Here is a 21609-nt window from a genome sequence, read left to right as displayed (position 1 = left end):
TTCCTTAAAGAATATTTTGTCAAATTTTAATTTTTGTAGAAAATTTTGTCCTTAAAGAAAATTTTGTCTAAATTTTACTTCTGTAGAATATTATGTTAACATTTTATTTCTACCGAAAAATTTGTTAAAATTTTCTTTCTTTAGAAAACTGTGTCAAAATTTTATCTTTAATTCCTTAAAGATAAACTGTTCCAAAATTTTATTTCTATAGAAAATTTTGTCAAGATTTTAATTTCTATAAGAAATTTTGTCAAAAATGTATCTTTAAAGAGAATTTTGTCAAATTTGTATTTTTATAGAAAATGTTGTTTTAATGAAAATTTTGCCAAAATTTTACTTCTTTAGAATATTATGTCAACATTTTTTTTCTACAGAAAAAATTTCTTTCTATAGAAAACTGTGTCAAAATTCTTTAATTCTTTAATCTTTAATGCTTTAAAGATAAATTGTGTCAAAATTTTTCTTTAAAGAAGATTTTGTTAAAATTTTATTTCTATAGAAAAATTTGTCTAAAGTTTATTTCTATAGAAAACTGTGTCAGAATTTTTTCTCTAAAGAAAATTTTGTCAAAATTTTATTTCTATTGAAAATTTTTTAAAAATTTTATTTCTACTGAAAATTTTTTAAAAATTTTATTTCTATAGAAAATGTGCTAATTTTTAACTTTAAAGAAGATTTTGTTGATATTTTATACAGAAAATGTTGTACAAAATTTTATTTCTATAAAAATTTTGTCAAAATTTCCCTTTTATGGAAAATTGTGCCAAATTTTATCTTTAAAGGAAATTCTTTTAAAATTTTCTTTCTGTAGAAAATTTTGCCAAACATCTTTTTCTATAGAAAATCTTGTCAAATTTTTATCTTTAAAGAAAATTTTCTAAAAATTTTATTTCTTAAGGGTGATACGGTCAAAATTTGGTCAATATAAACTTGACGTATTTCTTTCAATTTTGCATTTAAAAAACCTGAACACCCCTCATTTTGAAGGTGTGTGTGTGTAGAATGGCTCCTATTTTGATTTTGGAATTTACTCTTCAGTTGTCAAATTGCCGTCCAAGCAAGTAGAGCAGCGTATCAAAATTTTGCTCGCGCATCGCGATAATCCGAGCTACTCGCACGCAAAGCTGGCAAAATCGCTAAAAGTTGCCAAATCAACCGTTACAAATGTAATTAAAGTGTTTGGGGAACGTTTGTCCCCCCGATCCAGGAAGTCTGGATCGGGGGGAAATCGAAAACCGGAAGCCGCTGAGACGACAAAGAAAGTTGCCGGTAGTTTCAAGCGAAACCCTAACCTCTCTCTCCGAGATGCCGCAAATAAGCTGGATGTATCGTCTACAACCGTGCATCGAGCCAAAAAACGAGCCGGACTATCGACTTACAAGAAGGTAGTGACTCCAAATCGCGATGATAAACAAAATACGACGGCCAAAGCGCGATCCCGGAGGCTGTACACGACGATGTTGACGAAGTTTGACTGCGTGGTAATGGACGACGAAACCTACGTCAAAGCCGACTACAAGCAGCTCCGGGACAGGAGTTTTATAGGGCAAAAGGAAGGGAAAAGGTAGCAGATATTTACAAGCACATAAAACTGTCAAAGTTCGCAAAGAAATATCTGGTTTGGCAAGCCATCTGTACCTGTGGCTTGAAAAGCAGCATTTTCATAGCGTCCGGGACTGTCAACCAAGAAATTTACGTGAAAGAGTGTTTGAATAAACGTCTGCTGCCTTTCCTGAAGAAACACGGTTGTTCCGTACTGTTTTGGCCGGATTTGGCATCTTGCCATTACGGTAAAAGGCCATGGAGTGGTACGCCGCCAACAACGTGCAGGTGGTTCCCAAGGACAAGAACCCTCCCAACACGCCAGAGCTCCGCCCAATTGAGAAATACTGGGCTATTGTCAAGCGGAACCTAAAGAAGACCAAAAAAACTGCTAAGGACGAGCAGCAGTTCAAGGCAAACTGGCTTTCTGCGGCGAAGAAGGTGGACAAGGTGGCTGTACAAAATCTGATGGCAGGTGTCAAGCGTGAGGCCCGGCAATTCCGATTTGGAAAAGCGAAAGCCTAACTGAATATTTTTCCTGAATTTTATACTAATTGAACATGAAAAAGAAATTTAATTTGATTTTTTAAATAAACGATTTCACCGATTTACACGCGTTTTCCCCTGACCAAATTTTGAAAATTTTGTAGAAAATTTGGCAATTTTTATATCTATGGAAAATTTTGTCAAAATTTTATTTCTATAGGAAATTTTGTCAAAATTTTATTTTAATAGAGAATTTTTTCAAAATTTTGTCAAAAATTAATCTTTAAAGAAAGTTTTATCAAAGTTTTATTTCTATACAAAATTTTGTCAAAATTTTATTTCTACAGAGAATTTTGTTCAAATTTTATTTCTATGGAAAATTTTGTCAAAATTTATAAAAAAGATTTATTGTCAAAATTTTTATTTCTATGGATAAATTTTTTTCAAACTTTTTTTTCTACAGAAAATTTTGTTAAAATTTTATTTCTAAATAAAAATTTGTCAAATTTTTATCATCAAAGAAAATTTTGTCAAATTTTTATACCCTCCATCATAGGATGGGGGTATATTAACTTTGTCATTCCGTTTGTAACACATCGAAATACTGCTCTAAGACCCCATAAAGTATATATATTCTGGGTCGTGGTGAAATTCTGAGTCGATATAAGCATGTCCGTCCGTCCGTCCGTCCGTCCGTCCGTCTGTTGAAATCACGCTAACTTCCGAACGAAACAAGCTATCGACTTGAAACTTGGCACAAGTAGTTGTTATCGATGTAGGTCGGATGGTATTGAAAATGGGCCATATCGGTCCACTTTTACGTATAGCCCCCATATAAAGCGACCCTCAGATTTGGCTTGTGGAGCCTCTAACAGAAGCATATTTTATCCGATCCGGCTGAAATTTAGTACATGGTGTTGGTATATGATCTCTAATAGCCATGCAAAAATTGGTCCACATCGGTCCATAATTATATATAGCCCCCATATAAACCGATCTCCAGATTTGGCTTGTGGAGCCTCTAACAGAAGCATATTTCATCCGATCCGGCTGAAATTTGGTACATGGTGTTAGTATATGGTCTCTAACAACCATGCAAAAATTGGTCCACATCGGTCCATAATTATATATAGCCCCCATATAAACCGATCCCCAGATTTGGCTTGTGGAGCCTCTAAGAGAAGCATATTTCATCCGATCCGGCTGAAATTTGGTACATGATGTTGGTATATGGTCTCTAACAACCATGCAAAATTTGGTCCATATCGGTCCTTAATTATATATAGCCCCCATATAAACCGATCCCCAGATTTGGCTTGTGGAGCCTCTAAGAGAAGCATATTTCATCCGATCCGGCTGAAATTTGGTACATGGTGTTGGTATATGGTCTTTAACAATCATGCACAAATTGGTCCACATCGGTCCATAATTATATATAGCGCCCATATAAACCGATCTCCAAAATGTGGCTTGCGAAGCCTCAAAGATAAGCAAATTGCATCCGATCCGGCTGAAATTTGGTACATGGTATTGGTATATGGTCTCTAGCAACCGTGCAAAAATTGGTCCACATCGGTCCATACTTATATATAGCGCACATATAAACCGATCCCCAGATTTGGGTTGCGGAGCCTCTAAGAGAATGAAATTTCATCCGATCCGGCTGAAATTTGGTACATGGTATTGGTATATGGTCTCTAGCAACCGTGCAAAAATTGGTCCATATCGGTCCATAATTATATATAGCCCCCATATAAAACGTTCTCCAGATTTGACCTCCGGAGCCTCTTGGAGGAGCAAAATTCATCCGATCCGGTTCAAATTAGGAACGTGGTGTTAGTATATGGTCGCTAACAACCATACCAAAATTGGTCTAATCACACAAAAATTGGTCCATATTGGTTCATAATCATGGTTGCCACTAGAGCCAAAAGTAATCTACCAAAATTTTATTTCTATAGAAAATTTTGTCAAAATTTTATTTCTAGAGAAAATTTTGTTAAAATTTTATTCAATTCATAATAAAATTTTCACCATTGTCAAAATTTTATTTCTATAGAAAATTTTGTTCAAATTTTATTCGGTTCATAATCATGGTTGCCACTCGAGCCAAAAATAACCTACCAAGATTTTATTTCTATAGAAAATTTTGTCAAAAGTTTATTTCTATTGAAAATTTTGTTAAAATTTTATTTCTGTAGACATTTTTGTCAAAATTTTCTTTCTATAGAAAATTTTGTGAAAATTTTTATTTCTATAGAAAATTTTGTTCAAATTTCATTTCTGTAGAAAATTTTGTCAAAATGTTATGTCTACTTTGTCTAACTGAATTATATACGTATTGGATCGATCTTTTTTGATTTAATATATACAACGTATGGACTTACATACAATTTAGAAGATGGTGTTAGGAGGTTTTAAGATACCTTGCCATCGGCAAGCGTTACCGCAACTTAAGTAATTCGATTGTGGGTGGCAGTCTTTAGAAGAAATTTCTACGCAATCCATGATGGAGGGTACATAAGCTTCGGCCTGGCCGAACTTACGGCCTTATATACTTGTTTTCTATTGAAAATTTGTGCAGTAGCTCTCAGTTGCAGAGGAATATTTTGCAAAATCAACCAAGATATCAATGATACTACTAAACAGTAACAAATCTACCTTTTTGTAGAATTCTGCCAACTATGGTAGAATATAAATACATATCGGGCGAAAGATATATGGGAGCTATATCGAAATTTGAATCGATTTTTTTCCAAAACCAATTGGGATTTGCGCCACATTTGAAGTCGATTGACTAAAACATTGACCTAGATTTGGATCACAAAAATGTATTCACAGTCAGACGGACGGACTGACTGATGGGCACGTCAAGATCGACTCAAAGGTCGGCCCTAAATAATATGGCCAAAATATAAAATATAAATTGCAAACTACAAGCCTGAATGAAAGAATAATGGAAGAACAAATTTCATCCTCTCCGGCTGAAATTTGGCTCTCTTATTACTGTGCAATAATTGATTATGGATGACAGTCTTTAGAAGAACTTGCTACGCATTCCATGGTGGAGGTTAAATCAGAGTCGGCCCGCCTGAACTTATGGTTGTATATACATTTTGTATTTATTTGTTTAATTATATATGTAATATTTTTTGTTGGGCTACAAATCTACAGTTTTTATTTTTTTTTGTTTTTTTTAAAGTGGCAATTTGTTAACACAGTTCAATATTTTTTTCCTAATTGCACAGATTTCTTTATTGTTCATTATTTCCTTTTGTTACCACAATTTCCTCAATAACTTCTCATAGTGTTTGTGATAAAAATTAGTTTTCACTTTTAAAGAAATTCCATTTATTTTCAGAAATAACTTTTAAAACACAAATCCCCAAATTAAACTTCCTATCTAAAAAGTTATCAAAAAAAATTACAAAAAAAAGAACATTTTAATTCTTTCTTTTTACAATAAAACTAACATATAACAACATCAGTTACCAGCAATTTTCCCAAAACAAAATCCCATTATAAACAGGATGTAGTAACTGGTAAAAATGTGTGAATATTGGATAGTGCGCATAGGGGATACGTACATAAATATATTTAAAAAGCTTTTTGTATACGTATAGATGTTGCTCTATGGGTATATGAAAATTTATACCCATGGTGTTGTAAAAGAGGGTATAATATGGGTGTTCTGTTTTTTTTTTTTTGTTTTTTTTTGTTTTTTTTTTTTTTTTTGAATTTCCATAAACTCTAAAGTTAACACAATATTTTACTTGTAAAACAATCAAGATAATAGGTTTTTGTTGTTATTTTGCTTAATTCTAGAAAAATTGTGTTAAAACATTAGTTTGGAAATTTTGGAATGAATATACGAGGGGTTTGGTAAAAAGTATAATTATAAATATATTTTAGTTAAAAATTAAGGGCAACATATAACAACTAAAATTGCAATAAATTTTTAGACAATTCGATGGTATAAATATAGAGATTTAACCCTAGTTTAAATTCATTTTCTAAAATTTTGAATTAAAGCAAAATTTATTGATATTTTTCTGAAAATTATGCAACACTTATTTTTATATATAAATAATTCCCAGTTGGGTTACTATCACCAAAGAGGGAATGGGACTTTTGCGTGCTATAATTGGAGCGACCCAATTCGCCTTTTGCTTTCCTTTTATAGCCTTGTTTTATGCCTGTTTTCTAATATTTTACGATTAATACTTACATCGTATATCCAAATGCACTGGATTACTTTCACCATCACCTTCACGATTATTGCCCACACAGGTGTAGATTCCACTGCGAGCTCTGCTTACATTCTGCAAAACCAGGCTTTGGTTGGCTACAATTATTCCTTCGGCTATATTGTTTTCCAAAATGTTACCCTGAAAAAAGAAATAATTTTATTAATGAATTACAGTCATCTGTTTTAGGATTAGGTTTACTCCGACCAGATACTGAAAAATCACGTATCCTATATTAAATTCGCAAACTACTCAACGGTCCCTATAAATTCCGAGTAAATCAACTAAGTTTATTTCAATATTCCCCTTCCCCAACCAGATATCGAAAAATCATGTACTAATTTAAAAATCATGTATTAATTAAATCACCTCCTCCCAGGTTCCTTATAAACTTCAAGTAGATCGGAGAAGGTTAAATTTGGCTCTATTATTCTAAAGGGCCGTCACTTTCCCCGATAAAACACACAAAAAATGTCACGAAATTTTTTCCAATTAAAATTTTAATTGAGTTTTAAAAAATATTCAATTAAAAATTTAATTGATTCAAACAATTTTCTAATTGAAACAAAAATCAAACACAAAAATAATAGTATCAAATTAATTTTTTAATTGTATCAAATAACTTTTTAATTGACCTTCAACTAATTTTTTAATTGATACTATCATTTCTGTGATTGAAGACATTTCAAATAAAAATTAATTGGATCAATTAATTTCGTGATTGAATCTGAAAAAAAATTTTTGTGTGAACATCGACAAACACAGAAGCACCTTTAACCGTCCCTGAAAATTCCAAGAAAATCTAGAAACTTTCCTTCAAATATGGGGCAAGGAGATGGTTTCCTCGCCGTCCAAATACCCAAACTACAGGTACTCCACATTGATTTTATAACCTTCCCCCACGGCCTTTGTAAATTTCAAGAAAACTTAAGAATTTTAGATTTATTTTCAGTTTTAGAAGAGGTCCCCCCTCCCCCACCAAATATCGAAAAGTGATGTAGCGTATCTTCTTTAAATGTCCCAGAAAATGTCAAGCAAATTATAAGCCCAATTTTTAAAAAGCAGGGCAAAGGCGACCCCTCTTCCCGTTCAAATATCCCAAACTCAGGTATCCAATATTAATTTCATAATCTCTCCCCACGTCCTCTGTAAATTTCAAGTAAATTAGAAAAGTTTAATTGTTTCTCTGTATGTACTTAAGGAGAAGCGGATGTCTCCCCATGCCCTTTTAGTTAAAAAATCAGGAACTTGATATAAATTTCATAAGCTCATCCAGTTTTTCCGTAAAATTTCAGTTGGAGGACTTTAGTTTTGTTTTTACTGTATTTTAAAGAAGTTGGGCAAAGGGGAGGTCCCCCTCCCCAACCAAATATCAAAAAAAAGTGTTCGTTCTTTGTCTCGACGACCCCTTCAACCCTCCCTGAAAATTTCATGCAAGTGGGATAATTTTGTTTCAAGTTTCAAAAAGTCGGGCACGGGGGAGGTTCAACTCCCTGTCCACATATGAACACATCAGGTACCCTATATTAATTTCATAACCTCACCGCATGTTCTCTGTAAATCTCTGGTAATTTAGAGAATTTTTGTTTTTTCACTGTACTTTAAAGAAAACGTCGGACAAATGGGAGGTTGCCCTCCGCGACCAAATATCGAAAAATAAAGTAGCGGATCTTTGTCTAAATGTCAAACCCAACCTTCAATGAAAATTTCAAGCAAATCGGTCAACTTTGGTCCAATTTTCAAAAAATTTCAGAGCTTACCCGGAACATACAAATAAACATACTTTGAATTGTATATATATGGAATATTTTGTCAATTTTTTCTTTTCTCAAAATTCAGTAGGAAATTTTGTAAAAATTTTATTTCTATAGAAAAATTTGCCAAAATTATATTTTTGTAGAAAATTTTGTCAAAATTTTATTTCTATAGAAAATTATGTCACAATTTAATTTCTATGGGCAACTTTCTCAAAATTTTATTTTTAGAGAAAATTTTGTCAAAATTTTATTTCTATAGGAAATTTTTTCAAAATTTTATTTCTGTAGAAAATTTTCTCAAAATTGTACGTCTGTAGAAAATTTTCTCAAAATTTTATTTCTATAGGAAATTTTGTAAAAAATTTATTTTTATAGGAAATTTTGTGAACATTTTATTTCTATGGCATATTTTTGTAAAAATTTTATTTCTGTAGAAAATTATGTTACAATTTAATTTCTATAGGAAATTTTTTCAAAATTTTATTTCTATAAAAAATTTTCTCAAAATTTTATTTCTATTGGAAATTTTGCAAAAATTTTATTTTTATAGGAAATTTTGTCAACATTTTATTTCTATAGCATATTTTTGTAAACATTTTTTTCTATAGCAAATTTTGCAAAATTTTATTTCAGTAGGAAATTTTTTAAACATTTTATTTCTATAGAAAATTATGTCACAATTTAATTTCTTTCAAATTTTTATTTTTTTTCAAAATTTTTTTTCAAAATTTTATTTCTATAGAAAATTTTCTCAAAATTTTATTTCAATAGAAAATTTTCTCAAAATTTTATTTTTATAGGAAATTTTATAACAATTTTATTTTTACAGAAAAATTTGTCAAAATTTTATTTCAGTAGGAATATTGTGTAAAAATTTTTTTTTCTGTCAAAATTTTATATCAATAAAAACATTTGTCAAAATTTTATTTTTAGAGAAAATTTTGTCAAAATTTTATTTCAGTGAAAACGTAGTCAAAATTTTATTTCTATAGAAAATTATGTCACAATTTAATTTCTATAGGAAATTTTTTCATTTGCACAAAATTTTATTTCTAAGGAAATTTTGTAAAAAATTTATTTTTATAGGAAATTTTGTCATAATTTTATTTTTGCAAAAATTTTGTAAAAATTTTATTTCTGGCACATTTTTTTGTCAAAATTTTATTTTTAGAGAAGATTTTGTCAAGATTTTATTTCTACGGAAAATTTTGTCAAAATTTTATTCCTAAAGAAAATTATGTCACAATTTAATTTCTTTAGGCAATTTTCTTAAAATTATATTTCTATAGAAAATTTTCTCAACATTTTATTTCTAATTTTATTTTTATAAAATGTTGTCAAGATTTTATTACTATAGAAAATTTTGTCAAAATTGTTATTTCTATAGAACATTTTCTCAAAATGTTACTTCTATAGGAAAGTTTGTAAAAATTTTATTTTTATAGGAAATTTTATCATAATTTTATGTCTACAGAAAAATTTGTCAAGATATTATTTCAGTAGGAAATTTTTGTAAAAATTTTATTTCTGTAGAAAATTTTGTCAAAATTTTATTTCAATAGAAAAATTTGTCAAAATTTTATTTTTAGAGGAAATTTTGTCACAATTTTAGTTTTGTAGGAAATTTTGCAAAATTTTTATCTCTATAGAAAATTTTCTCAAAATTTTATTTCAGTAGGAAATTTTGTACAAAGTTTATTTCTATAGAAAATTATGTCACAATTTAATTTCTAAAGGAATTTTTTTCAAAATTTTATTTCTATAGGAAATTTTGTAAAAATTTTATTTTTTTGTCATAATTTTATTTCTACAGAAAATGTTGTCACAATTTTATCTCTAGAACATTTTTTGTTAAAATTTTCACAGAAAATTTTGTCAAAATTTTATTTCTATAGAAAAATTTGTCAAAATTTTATTTTTGGAGAAAATTTTGTCAAAATTTTATTTCTATAGAAAATTATTTCACAATTTAATTTCTATAGGCAATTTTCTCAAAATTTTATTTCTATAGGAATTTTTTTCAAAATTTTATTTCTGTTTCCATTTGTTTTGTTTTGTTATTGTTGGTTTTGTTCTTTAAGCATTGTTGTTGTTTTTTATTTCAGCTTAAAACCATACATTGACTAAACCACAATTGTAGCTTAACCAACAGAGGAAAAGAATGTTTGTCAAATTTATTTGGGCAAAGCCCTATAGACTGCAAGATGGTTGGATGGACGCACGTTTCGGAATTACCACATTCCTCATCAGCATCCTCTACTTGCAGCAAAACTATCAACCAATTATCAGAACAAATTCAGGCAGTTTATTAAACCCAACAAAAACTACACTTGAACCCTCCGAAAAAAGGTTTTACATTGATAGCCGGCTTATGCCGAAATAAATTCGAAACAAACATATCTCTTTTCCTATGCCACTGTCAAATCATCGATTTGAATTCACATGGCTGGGTTTATTTTCTGTAGAAAATTTTCTCAAAATTTTATTTCTATAGGAAATTTTGTAAAAATTTTATTTTTATATGAAATTTTGTCAACATTTTATTTCTATAGCATATTTTTGTAAACATTTTATTTCTATAGCAAATTTTGTCAAAAGTTTATTTCAATAGAAAAATTTGTCAACATTTTATTTTTAGAGAAAATTTTTTCAAAATTTTATTTCTGTAGAAAAATTTTTCATAATTTTATTTCTATAGGAAATTTTGTAAAAATTTTATTTTTATAGGAAATTTTGTCAACATTTTATTTCTATAGCATATTTTTGTAAAATTTTTTATTTCTATAGCAAATTTTGTAAAAATTTTATTTTTATAGGATTTTTTTTTTTTCAATATTTTATTTCTGTAGAAAATTTTATTTCTACAGCAAATTTTGTCAAAATTTTATTTCAGTAGGAAATTGCGTAAAAATTTTATTTCTATAGAAAATTATGTCACAATTTAATTTCTATAGGAATTTTTTTCAAAATTGGATTTCTATAGAAAATTTTCTCAAAATTTTATTTCTATAAGAAATTTTACAAAAATTTTATTTTTATAGGAAATTTTGTCATAATTTTATTTCTACAGAAAATTTTGTCAAAATTTTATTTCGGGAACATTTTTTTGTCAAAATTTTATTACAATAGAAAAATTTGTCAAAATTTTATTTCTACAGAAAATTTTGTCAAAAGTTTATTTCTATAGAAAATTTTTTAAAAATTTTATTTCCATAAGTAATTTTACTTTTATAGCAAATTTTGTCAGAATTTTATTTCCGTAGAAAATTTTGTCAAGATTTTATTTCCGTAAAAAAATTTGTGAAGATTTTATTTCTATACAAAATTATGTCAAAACTTTATTTCTATAGAAAATTTTGTGAACATTTAATTTTTATAGAAAATTTTGTCATATGTTTGTGGGTAGAAGTCCGTTATAAGCATTTTAATTTTTTCTGTATCTAAGAAAAAAATATTTTACCTGTTTCCAAACTTTAAAAAATCTCTCTCTTTCTGAATGGAAAATCTAAGATTCTAATTCTTGAATAAAGCTCCAGTCTATAACCATCTTATATGCAAATCTCAAATGTGTATGCCCAGATTTGCAATCCTAAAACTTTAATTATTTTCATCACCATACAAAACCATAATTAAGATTTATTAAGGAGGACATAACTCAAAAAAAAAGCTTTATACAGTCCTATAAAAAAAAGAAACCTTGTTCTAGTTTCTTTAGTTATCCTATAATTCCTCAAACTTTTTCATCATGCCAGTCCCCATTATCATAATTCACTTGCATTTAGTTCTCTTTAAATCATTGGTTTTAATTTAAATTATGCCAGAATTTTTTTCTCCCCAGCCATCTGGCTTTCTCGCCAATTGTAAAGCGTTTCTCTCATTAGCAGAGAATAAATTTTGTTACCATGTCTGCGAAAAGAGATCTCCTTCTATCCTTAAAATGATGATGTGAATGAAAAAAGCATTAGCAAAACATTTTAAAGATAGATTATCGAATTTCCTCATGTACATGAAATTTGTTTTTTATACCCACCACCATAGAATGGTGACGGGGGTATAATAAGTTTGTCATTCCGTTTGTAACACATCGAAATATCGATTTCCGACTATATAAAGTATATATATTCTTGATCAGGGAGAAATTCTAAGACGATATAACGATGTCCGTCTGTCCGTCTGTCCGTCTGTCTGTCTGTCTGTCTGTCTGTCTGTCTGTTGTAATCACGCTACAGTCTTCAATAATGAAGCAATCGTGCTGAAATTTTGCACAAACTCGTCTTTTGTCTGCAGGCAGGTCAAGTTCGAAGATGGGCTATATCGGTCCAGGTTTTGATATAGTCCCCATATAAACCGATCTCCCGATTTGGGGTCTTGGGCTTATAGAAATCGTAGTTTTTATCCAATTTGCCTGAAATTTGAAATCTAGAGGTATTTTATGACCATAAAGAGGTGTGCCAAAACTGGTGAGTATCGGTCCATGTTTTGGTATAGCCCCCATATAGACCGATCTTCCGATTTTATTTCTTGGGCTTATAGAAACCGCAGTTTTGATTCAATTTATCTGAAATTGGAAATCTAGAGGTATTGTAGGACCACAAATACGTGTGCCAAAAATGGTGAGTATAGGTCCATGTTTTGGTTTAGCCCCCATATAGACCGATCTCCAGATTTTACTTCTTGGGTTTATAGAAACCGCAGTTTTTATTCAATTTACCTGAAATTTGAAATCTAGAGGTATTGTAGGACCACAAATACGTGTGCCAAAAATTGTGAGTATCGGTCCATATTTTGGTATAGCCCCCATATAGACCGATCTCCCGATTTTACTTCTTGGGCTTATAGAATCCGCAGTTTTTATTCAATTTACCTAAAATTGGAAATCGAGAGGTATTGTAGGACCACAAATACGTGTGCCAAAAATTGTGACTATCGGTCCATGTTTTGGTATGGTCCCCATATAAAACGACCTCCCGATTTGGGGTCTTGGGCTTATAGAAACCGTAGTTTTTATCCAATTTGTCTGAAATTGGAAATCTAGAGGTATTTTAGGACAATAAAGAGGTGTGATGAAAATGGTGAGTATCGGTCCATATTTTGGTATAGCCCCCATATAGACCTATTTCCCGATTTAATTAGTGGGCTTCTAGAATCCGAAGTTTTTATCCTATTTGCCTGAAATTGGAAATCTAGAGGTATTATTTTCGGGTCATAAGAGGTGTGCCGAAAACGGTGAGTATCGGTCCATATTTTAGTATAGCCCCCATAAGAACGATCTCCCGATTTAACTCCTTGGGTTTCTAGAAACCGTAGTTTTTATCTGATTTGCCTGAAATTGTAAATATTCTGGTATTTTAGGCTCACAAAAACGTGTATCGGATTAAGTTTTTATCGGTCCATTTGGTAATGCCTCCATATAGACCGACTTCACTTCTTGAGGGTGTAAAAGGCGAACTGATCATGAAAATTGCTTGAAACTCAATGTAAAATTTCCAGATTTTACTTCTACAGATTTAAGATTTCAAATCAAGACGTTATTTTATAATTTTCTTGCACACTTACAAGAGATGTTAATGATTCCTCTAAAACTCAAACAAACATGGTTCTTATAAATCCAGAATTGATATAGTCCTCATAGGTGAAATCTTTAAATTTATCTTCGGGAAGTGTCCTGAAGTCCTCAAGCCCTCCTGAAATTTCAAAGGAAACCCTAATATTTGGTTCATGGTGGTGGGTATTTAAGATTCGGCCCGGCCGAACTTACTGCTGTATATACTTGTTTTTGTTTGTTTTGTTTTTCTTGTTGTTTGGCTTTAGAATGTTTGGAAGAAGATTGAAAAGCTTCTCGCTGCCATTGAGTTAAAAAAAAAACAACAACAAGTAAATACATAAAGATGGAGAAGGAGCCAAGAATTTTTTCATTTTAGATGTGTGTTTACTGGAACATTCAAGTGAAATTAAAATTCTATTATTTAAAATGTTGCAAAATGAACATGAGAATTTATGTACAGTATGAATGAGTGAGTGTGTATTCGTTTATTTTATTTTTTTTGTATAAACCACAATGATTTTAAGAAATTATTCACAAATTATGGGGAGTTTCAGAGAATTCATGGCTTGAAATATAAAATAAATTAAGTCATATACGGTAGACCATAAAATATGATTTTTTGTGGGTCCCCATTCCATGAGCCAAGTGGGGTATTTTTTAAAAGAACTTATTAAATAATACAAATAAAATATAAAACATTATATACGCACATATGGATGGACTTATGGGGTTAGTGAAGTTATTTTCAGAGTTTTTACAATTATCCAGGGGTAGGTATCACGGTTGTCACAGTTGGTAGAATTCTACAAATAATGGTAGATTTGTTTTGTAGATTGGTAGAATTCTTAATGTTTTGGTAGAAATACAATTTTGAAAAAATTTTCTATAGAAATAAAATTTTTACAAAATTTTCTATAGAAATAAAAGGGTGACAACATTTTCTATAGAAATAAAATGTTGAAAACGTTTTCGATAGAAATAAAATTTTCACAATATTTTCTATAGACATACAGTTTTGGAAAATTTTCTATAGAAAAAAAACTTTGGCAAAATTTTCTATAGAAATAACATTTTCTAAGGAATAAAATTTTCTATAGAAAAAAAAATATTGGCAACATTTTCTATAGATATAAAATTTTGGCAAATCTGGGCATACACGTTTGAGATTTGCATATAAGATGGTTATAGACTGGAGATTTATTCAAGAATTATAATCTTAGATTTCCCATTCAGAGAAAGAGAGAGAGATATTTTAAAGCTTGGAAACAGGTAAAATAATTTTTCTTAGATACAGAAAAAAATAAAATGCTTATAAAGGACTTCTACACACAAACATATGACAAAATTTTCTATAGAAATGAAATTTTGACATAATTTTATATAGAAATAAAAACTTGACAAAATTTTCTACGGAAATAAAATTCTGACAAAAATTTCTATAGAAATAAAATTTTGACAAAATTTTCTATAGATATAAAAATTTGTCACAAGTTTCTATAGAAATACAGTTTTAGCAAAATTTTCTATAGAAATAAAATTTTGACGAAATTTTCTATAGAAATAAAATTTTGCCAAAATTTTCTATAAAAACTAAAAATTTTGACAAAATTAATTTAGACATAAAATATTGACAAAAATATCTATAAAAACTAAAAATTTTGACAAATTTTTCTATAGAAATAAAATTTTAACAAAATTATCTACGGAAATAAAGTTTTCACAAAATTCCCTGTAAAAATTAAATTTTTGACGAAATTTTCTATAGAAATAATATTTGAACAAAATTTTCCGTTGAAATAAAATTTGAACAAAATTTTCCGAGGAAATAAAATTTTGATAAAATTTTTTTAGAAATAACATTTTGCCAAATTTTCTATAGAAATAAAATGTTGACAACATTTTCTATAGAAATAAAGTTTCCACAAAATTTTCTATAGAAATGAAATTTTGACAAAATTTTCTATAGAAATAAAATTTTATCAAAGTTTTCTATAGAAATAAAATCTTGACAAACTTTTCTATAGAAATAAAATTTTGACAAAATTTTCTACAGAAAAAAAAAATTGACAAAATTTTCTACAGAAATAAAATTTTGACAAAAATTTCGATAGAAATAAAATTTTGACAAAATTTTCTATAAAAACTAAAAAGTTTGAGAAAATTTTCTATAGAAATAATATTTGAACAAAATTTTCCGTTGAAATAAAATTTGAACAAAATTTTCCGTAGAAATAAAATGTTGATAAATTTTTCTATAGAAATAAAATTTTGACATAATTTTCTATAGAAATAAAATTTTGACAAAATTTTCTACAGAAAAAAAGAAATTAACAAAATTTTCTACTGAAATAAAATTTTGACAAAAATTTCGATAGAAATAAAATTTTGACAAAATTTTCTATAAAAACTAACAATTTTTACAAAATTTTCTATAGAAATAAAATTTTGACAAAATTTTCTACGGAAATAAAGTTTTCACAAAATTTCCTATAAAAATTAAAAATTTTGACAAAATTTTCTTTAGAAATAATATTTGAACAAAATTTTTCGTTCAAATAAAATTTGAACAAAATTTTCCGTAGAAATAACATTTTGATATAATTTTTTTAGAAATAAAATTTTGCCAAATTTTCTATAGAAATAAAATGTTGACAAATTTTCTATAGAAATAAAGTTTTCACAAAATTTTCTATAGAAATAAAATTTTCTACATAAATAAAATATTGGCAAAATTTTCTATAGAAATAAAATTTTGACAAAATTTTGTATAAGAATTAAAAATTTTGACAAAAATTTCGATAGAAATAAAATTTTGACAAAATTTTCTATAAAAACTAAAAATTTTTGCAAAATTTTCTATAGAAATAAAATTTTAACAAAATTTTCAACGGAAATAAAGTTTTCACAAAATTTCCTATAAAAATTAAAAATCTTGACGAAATTTTCTATAGAAATAATATTTGAACAAAATTTTCCGTTGAAATAAAATTTGAACAAAATTTTCCGTAGAAATAAAATTTTGATAAAATATTTTTAGAAATAAAATTTTGCCAAATTTTCTATAGAAATAAAATGTTGACAAAATTTTCTATAGAAATAAATTTTTCACAAAATTTTCTATAAAAATTAAAAATTTTTCACGAAATTGTCGATAGAAATAAAATTTTGACAAAATTTTCTATAAAAACTAGGTTAGTTTAGGTGGCAGCCCGATATCAGGCTCACTTAGACTATTCAGTCCATTGTGATACCACAGTGGTGAACTTCTCTCTTAACCCTGAGTGCTGCCCGATTCCATGTTAAGCTCAATGACAATGGACCTCCTTTTTATGGCCGAGTCCGAACGGCGTTCCACATTGCAGTGAAACCACTTAGAGAAACTTTGAAACACTCAGAAATGTCACCAGCATTACTGAGGTGGGAAAATCCACCGCTGAAAAACTTTTTAGTGTTAGATCGAAGCCGGAATCGAACCCACGATCTTGTGTATGCAAGGCGAGAATGCTAACCATTGCACCGCGGTGGCTCCCAAAAAAACTAAAAATTTTGGTAAAATTTTTTATAGAAATAAAATTTTGCCAAAATTTTCTATAGAAATAAAATTTTGACAAAATTTTCTATAATTTCCAAAATTTTAATTTTCGTGTAAGATCGTGTAGAACTTTTAAAATTCGATACATTTACAATTCATGAAATATTTATACCCAACAAAAAAATGGTCGCTTGTAGGAGTGATCACATTAAATTTTGGTAAATTATTTTTGACACGAGTGGCAACTGTGGTACGTATACGTATTTGAAATATTTGTTTGAAATATCTATACGCACCATGGGACTGCTTTAGCAGTCATTGTAGCGACTCTAATATTTATAAGGTACGAATGTGTTTATATAGCAATGCTATGTTTTACTTTGTTTACCATATTTTTTATGTTTTATAACCACCACCATAGAATGGTGATCTGATTATCAAGTATACTATGATCAGGGTGAAAATCTAAGACGATATAACCATGTCCGTCTGTCTGTCTACTATAATCACTCTTCATTATTCTATAGTGGCGCTAACGACCTAAAATTCAGTTCGTTTCTTGTTTGCAGTCTGGTCAAATTTTGAAGATAGGCTACATCGGAAATTTTCCCAATTTAATAAAAAAAATATATAACCTTTCAGTTCTGGCACAATATTGCATAAAAAATACATATTTCTTGAAATTTATTATGACCTTGAAGAAAACACACGATATACGAAATGATTTTGATGGATTTGTATGCCACAGAAAAAAAATATTAAAGAAAACGAAAATAATAATAACAAATTACAAATGTTGCCAATGCCTTAGAGACGATAGATGAATGATGGGAATACTGATGAAAATGGCGCATGTAAATGAAAAAACGGAAGTGAAGCACAAAATGCTTATTTCCCGTTATTATTATTATTTTTTTTTTGTTCTTTTGCGATAGTACAGATTAATCTTAAGAAAATCATCATTATATATGTAAATAAGAATACTTTTTCCTTTCGATTCAAATTATATTGTAAGATTTTCTTTTTGTTCTTTAAGAGTTTCTAGAGGATATTTTATACTCACATTGTGACGCCAACTGACTTTGCTAACCCAGGGATTTGATTTTATGTTGCATTCAAAGAAGACATCAATACCTTCACGTAATGTTGAGTTCATTGAATTTGTTCCAAGTTCTAAACTCACAACAGGAATATCTGTTTCAAAATAGACAGAGAGAAGAGAAAATTGTTAATCACATAAATGTTAATAGAGATTTATTTAAAATAAAAAACCAAACACACGGCATGAAATTAAGCCAATTATTTTTATAATTTACACTGAAAAATTAAATTTAATATATTTCTATATTTATTTAGCGAATTTCTTATAATTTAACAGATTTCAGCCTAAAAATTAAATAGTTAATATAACTATAAAGCTCTTGAAGATAGGCTGGTAATGGCCATTTCTAAACTTATATCTTACATTATTTTAAGGAGTCTTCAAGACCTATTTTTAATCAAACTCTTCAAGGGTTGTATAGCATTCCAGTAGATCCATCAAATTATGTACGGCTCAACTCCAACAGTTATTTAAATCGAATTAAATTTTTAATTGAAAAAAATGGTAATGTTTTTTATATCATGAACGAATATCCTAAACCACATAGTGGCTAAGGTATAAAAAATTTGATCTGCAAAAATAAGCCTACCAGAAATATTTATATTGTCCGTCTGTCTGTCCATATATCTATTGTTCGCAGGATTCCGGTTGCAATTATTAAGCAATTTTATTGAAATTTGGTATAACGCGTTTTTTGGCACAGGCACAAGTGCTATTGAAGTTTGAAATGAATGAATCAAATTAAGATATACAGTATTGCCCGATTTTAAAAAGAAGGGTTGTATTCACGTCCAAAAAAAAAATTTGGAGGACTTTTTTCCAAAACCTTACCAAACAAAAAATTATTTTTCAAAAATTTTATCTAAATTTTACTTCTATAGAAATTTTTTTCAAAATTTTATTTCTATAGAAAACTTTTTTCAAAATTTTATTTTTATGGAAAATGTTGTCAAAATGTATGTCAAAAAATTATCAATATTTTATTTCTATAGAAAATTTTATCAACATTTTATTTCTATAGATTCTATAGATTTCTATAGAAAATTTGACAATTTTATTTATTTTTATCGAAAATTTTGTCAATTTGTTTTTTCTATAGAAAATTTTTTCAAAATTTTATTTCTATGAAAAATTTTTTCACAATTTTATTTCTATAGAAATTTTTGTCAATATTTAATTTTAATCAAAATTTTTTTTCAAAATTTTATTTCCATTGAAAATTTTGTGAAATATTGATTTCTATAGAAAATTGTGTCAAAAGTTTATTTCTATAGAAAATTTTCTCGAAATTTTATTTCTATAGAGAATTTTGTTAAAATTTTATTTATCTAGAAAATTTTGTCAAAATTTTATTTCTATAGAAAATTTTGTCAAAATTTTAATTTTTTAAAAAATTTTGTCGAAATTTTATTTTTTTACTAATTTTTTTCAAAATTTTATTTCTATGGAAAATTTGGTAAATGTTTTGTTTCTATAGAAATTTTTGTCAACACTTCTTTTCTATAGAAAATTTTGTGAACGTTTTATTTCTATGGAAATTTTTTAAAAATTGTATTTCTATAAAAAGTTTTTTAACAATTTTATTTCTAGAGAAAATTATGTCAACGTTTTATTTCTATAGAAAATTTTGTCAACATTTTATTTCTATAAAAAATGTTGTCAAAATTTTATTTCTATAGAAAATGATGTCAAAATTGTATTTCTGAAGCAAATTTTGTCAAAATTTTATTTCTATAGAAAATTTTCGTCAAATTTTTATTTCTATAGATTTTTTTTTCCAAATTTTATTTTTTTGAAGAAAATTTTGTCAAATATTTATTTCTATATAAAATTGTGTCAAATATGTATTTCTATAGAAAATTTTATAAATTTTTTTTTTCTTTAGAACATTTTGTCAACATTTTTGTTTTCTATAGACAATATTCGTCAAATTTTTATTTGTATAGAAAATGTTGTCAAAATTTTATTTCTATGGAAATTTTTTCAAAATTTTATTTCTATAGAAAATTTTCTACAAAATTTTATTTCTATAGAAAATTTTGTCAAAATTTTATTTCTATAGAAAATTTTGTCAACCTTTTTTTTATAGAAATGTTTGTCAACGCTTTATTTCTATGGAAATTTTTTTCAAAATTTTATTTTTATAGAAATTTTTTCAAAATTTTATTGTTATAGAAAATTTTGTCTAAATTTTATTTCTATAGAAAATTATGTCAACGTTTTATTTCTATAGAAAATTTTGTCAAAATTTTTTTTTATAGAAAAATTTCTCAAAATTTAGTTTTATAAACAATTTTGTCTAAATTGTATTTCTATAAAAAATTTTTGTCAAATTTTTATTTCGATAAAAATTTTTGTCAATTTTTTTTCTATAGAAAATTATACCAAATTATATATTTTCTCGAAATTTTATTTCTATAGAAAATTTTGTCAAAATTTTATTACTATAGAAAATTTTCGTCAAATTTTTATTTCTATAGAAAATTTTGTCAAATATTTATTTCTATAGAAAATTGTGTCAATAATTTATTTCTATAGAAAATTTTGTCAAATATTTATTTCTATAGAAAATTTTGTCAAAATTTTATTTCTATAGAAAATTTTCGTCAAATTTTTATTTCTATAGAAAATTTTTTCACAATTTTATTTCTATAGAAAATTTTTTCACAATTTTATTTCTATAGAAAATTGTGTCAAAAATTATATTTCTATAGAAAAATTTCTATAGAAAATTTTGTCAAAATTTTATTACTATAGAAAATTTTCGCCAAATTTTTATTTCTATAAAACATTTTGTCAAATATTTATTTCTATGGAAATTTGTGTCAAAATTTTATTTCTATAGAAAATTTTATCAAAATATTTTTTCTATAGAAAATTTTGTCAACATTTTTTTCTATAGGAAATTTTCTCGAAATTTTATTTATATAGAAACTTTTGTTAAAATTTTATTTATATTGAAATTTTTTGTCCAAATTTTATTTTTATAGAAAATTTGGGTCAAATTTTTTTTTGTATATAAATTTTTGTCAAAATTTTATTTCTTTAAAAAATTTTGTCAAAATTTTATTTCTACAGAAAATTTTTTCAAAATTTTACTTCTATAGAAAATTTTGTCAAAATTTTATTTCTATAGAAAATTTTTCAAAATTTTATTTCCATAGAAAATTTTGTGAGATATTTATTTCTATAGAAAATTGTGTCAAAAATTTATTTCTATAGAAAATTTATCAAAATTTTATTTCTATAGGAAATTTTGCCAATATTTTTTCTATAGAAAATTATATCAAAATTATACATTTCCATAGAAAATTTTCTCGAAATTTTATTTCTATAGAAAATTTTGTCAAAATTTTATTTCTATAGAAAATTTTTGTCAAATTTTTATTTGTATAGAA

The 21609-nt window shown here is 27.1% G+C and overlaps 1 protein-coding gene across 5 annotated transcripts in view; it reads right to left on the bottom strand.

The window, feature by feature from the left end:
• side-VIII (sidestep VIII) overlaps positions 1 to 21609 on the bottom strand; it is a 431976-nt gene that overhangs the window by 53247 nt on the left and 357120 nt on the right. For all 5 annotated transcript variants that reach the window (XM_075310736.1, XM_075310739.1, XM_075310738.1 and 2 more), the window contains 2 exons: positions 18173 to 18303; positions 6257 to 6416 (listed from right to left, as the gene is read on the bottom strand). In XM_075310736.1, coding sequence (XP_075166851.1) covers positions 6257 to 6416; positions 18173 to 18303 — 291 coding nt within the window. The remainder of the gene's footprint in view (positions 1 to 6256; positions 6417 to 18172; positions 18304 to 21609) is intronic.

This window comes from Haematobia irritans, chromosome 5, assembly GCF_050003625.1.
Source record: "Haematobia irritans isolate KBUSLIRL chromosome 5, ASM5000362v1, whole genome shotgun sequence".
NCBI classification, from domain to species: Eukaryota; Metazoa; Arthropoda; class Insecta; order Diptera; family Muscidae; genus Haematobia; species Haematobia irritans.
This window is presented reverse-complemented; position numbering and strand designations above follow the sequence as displayed.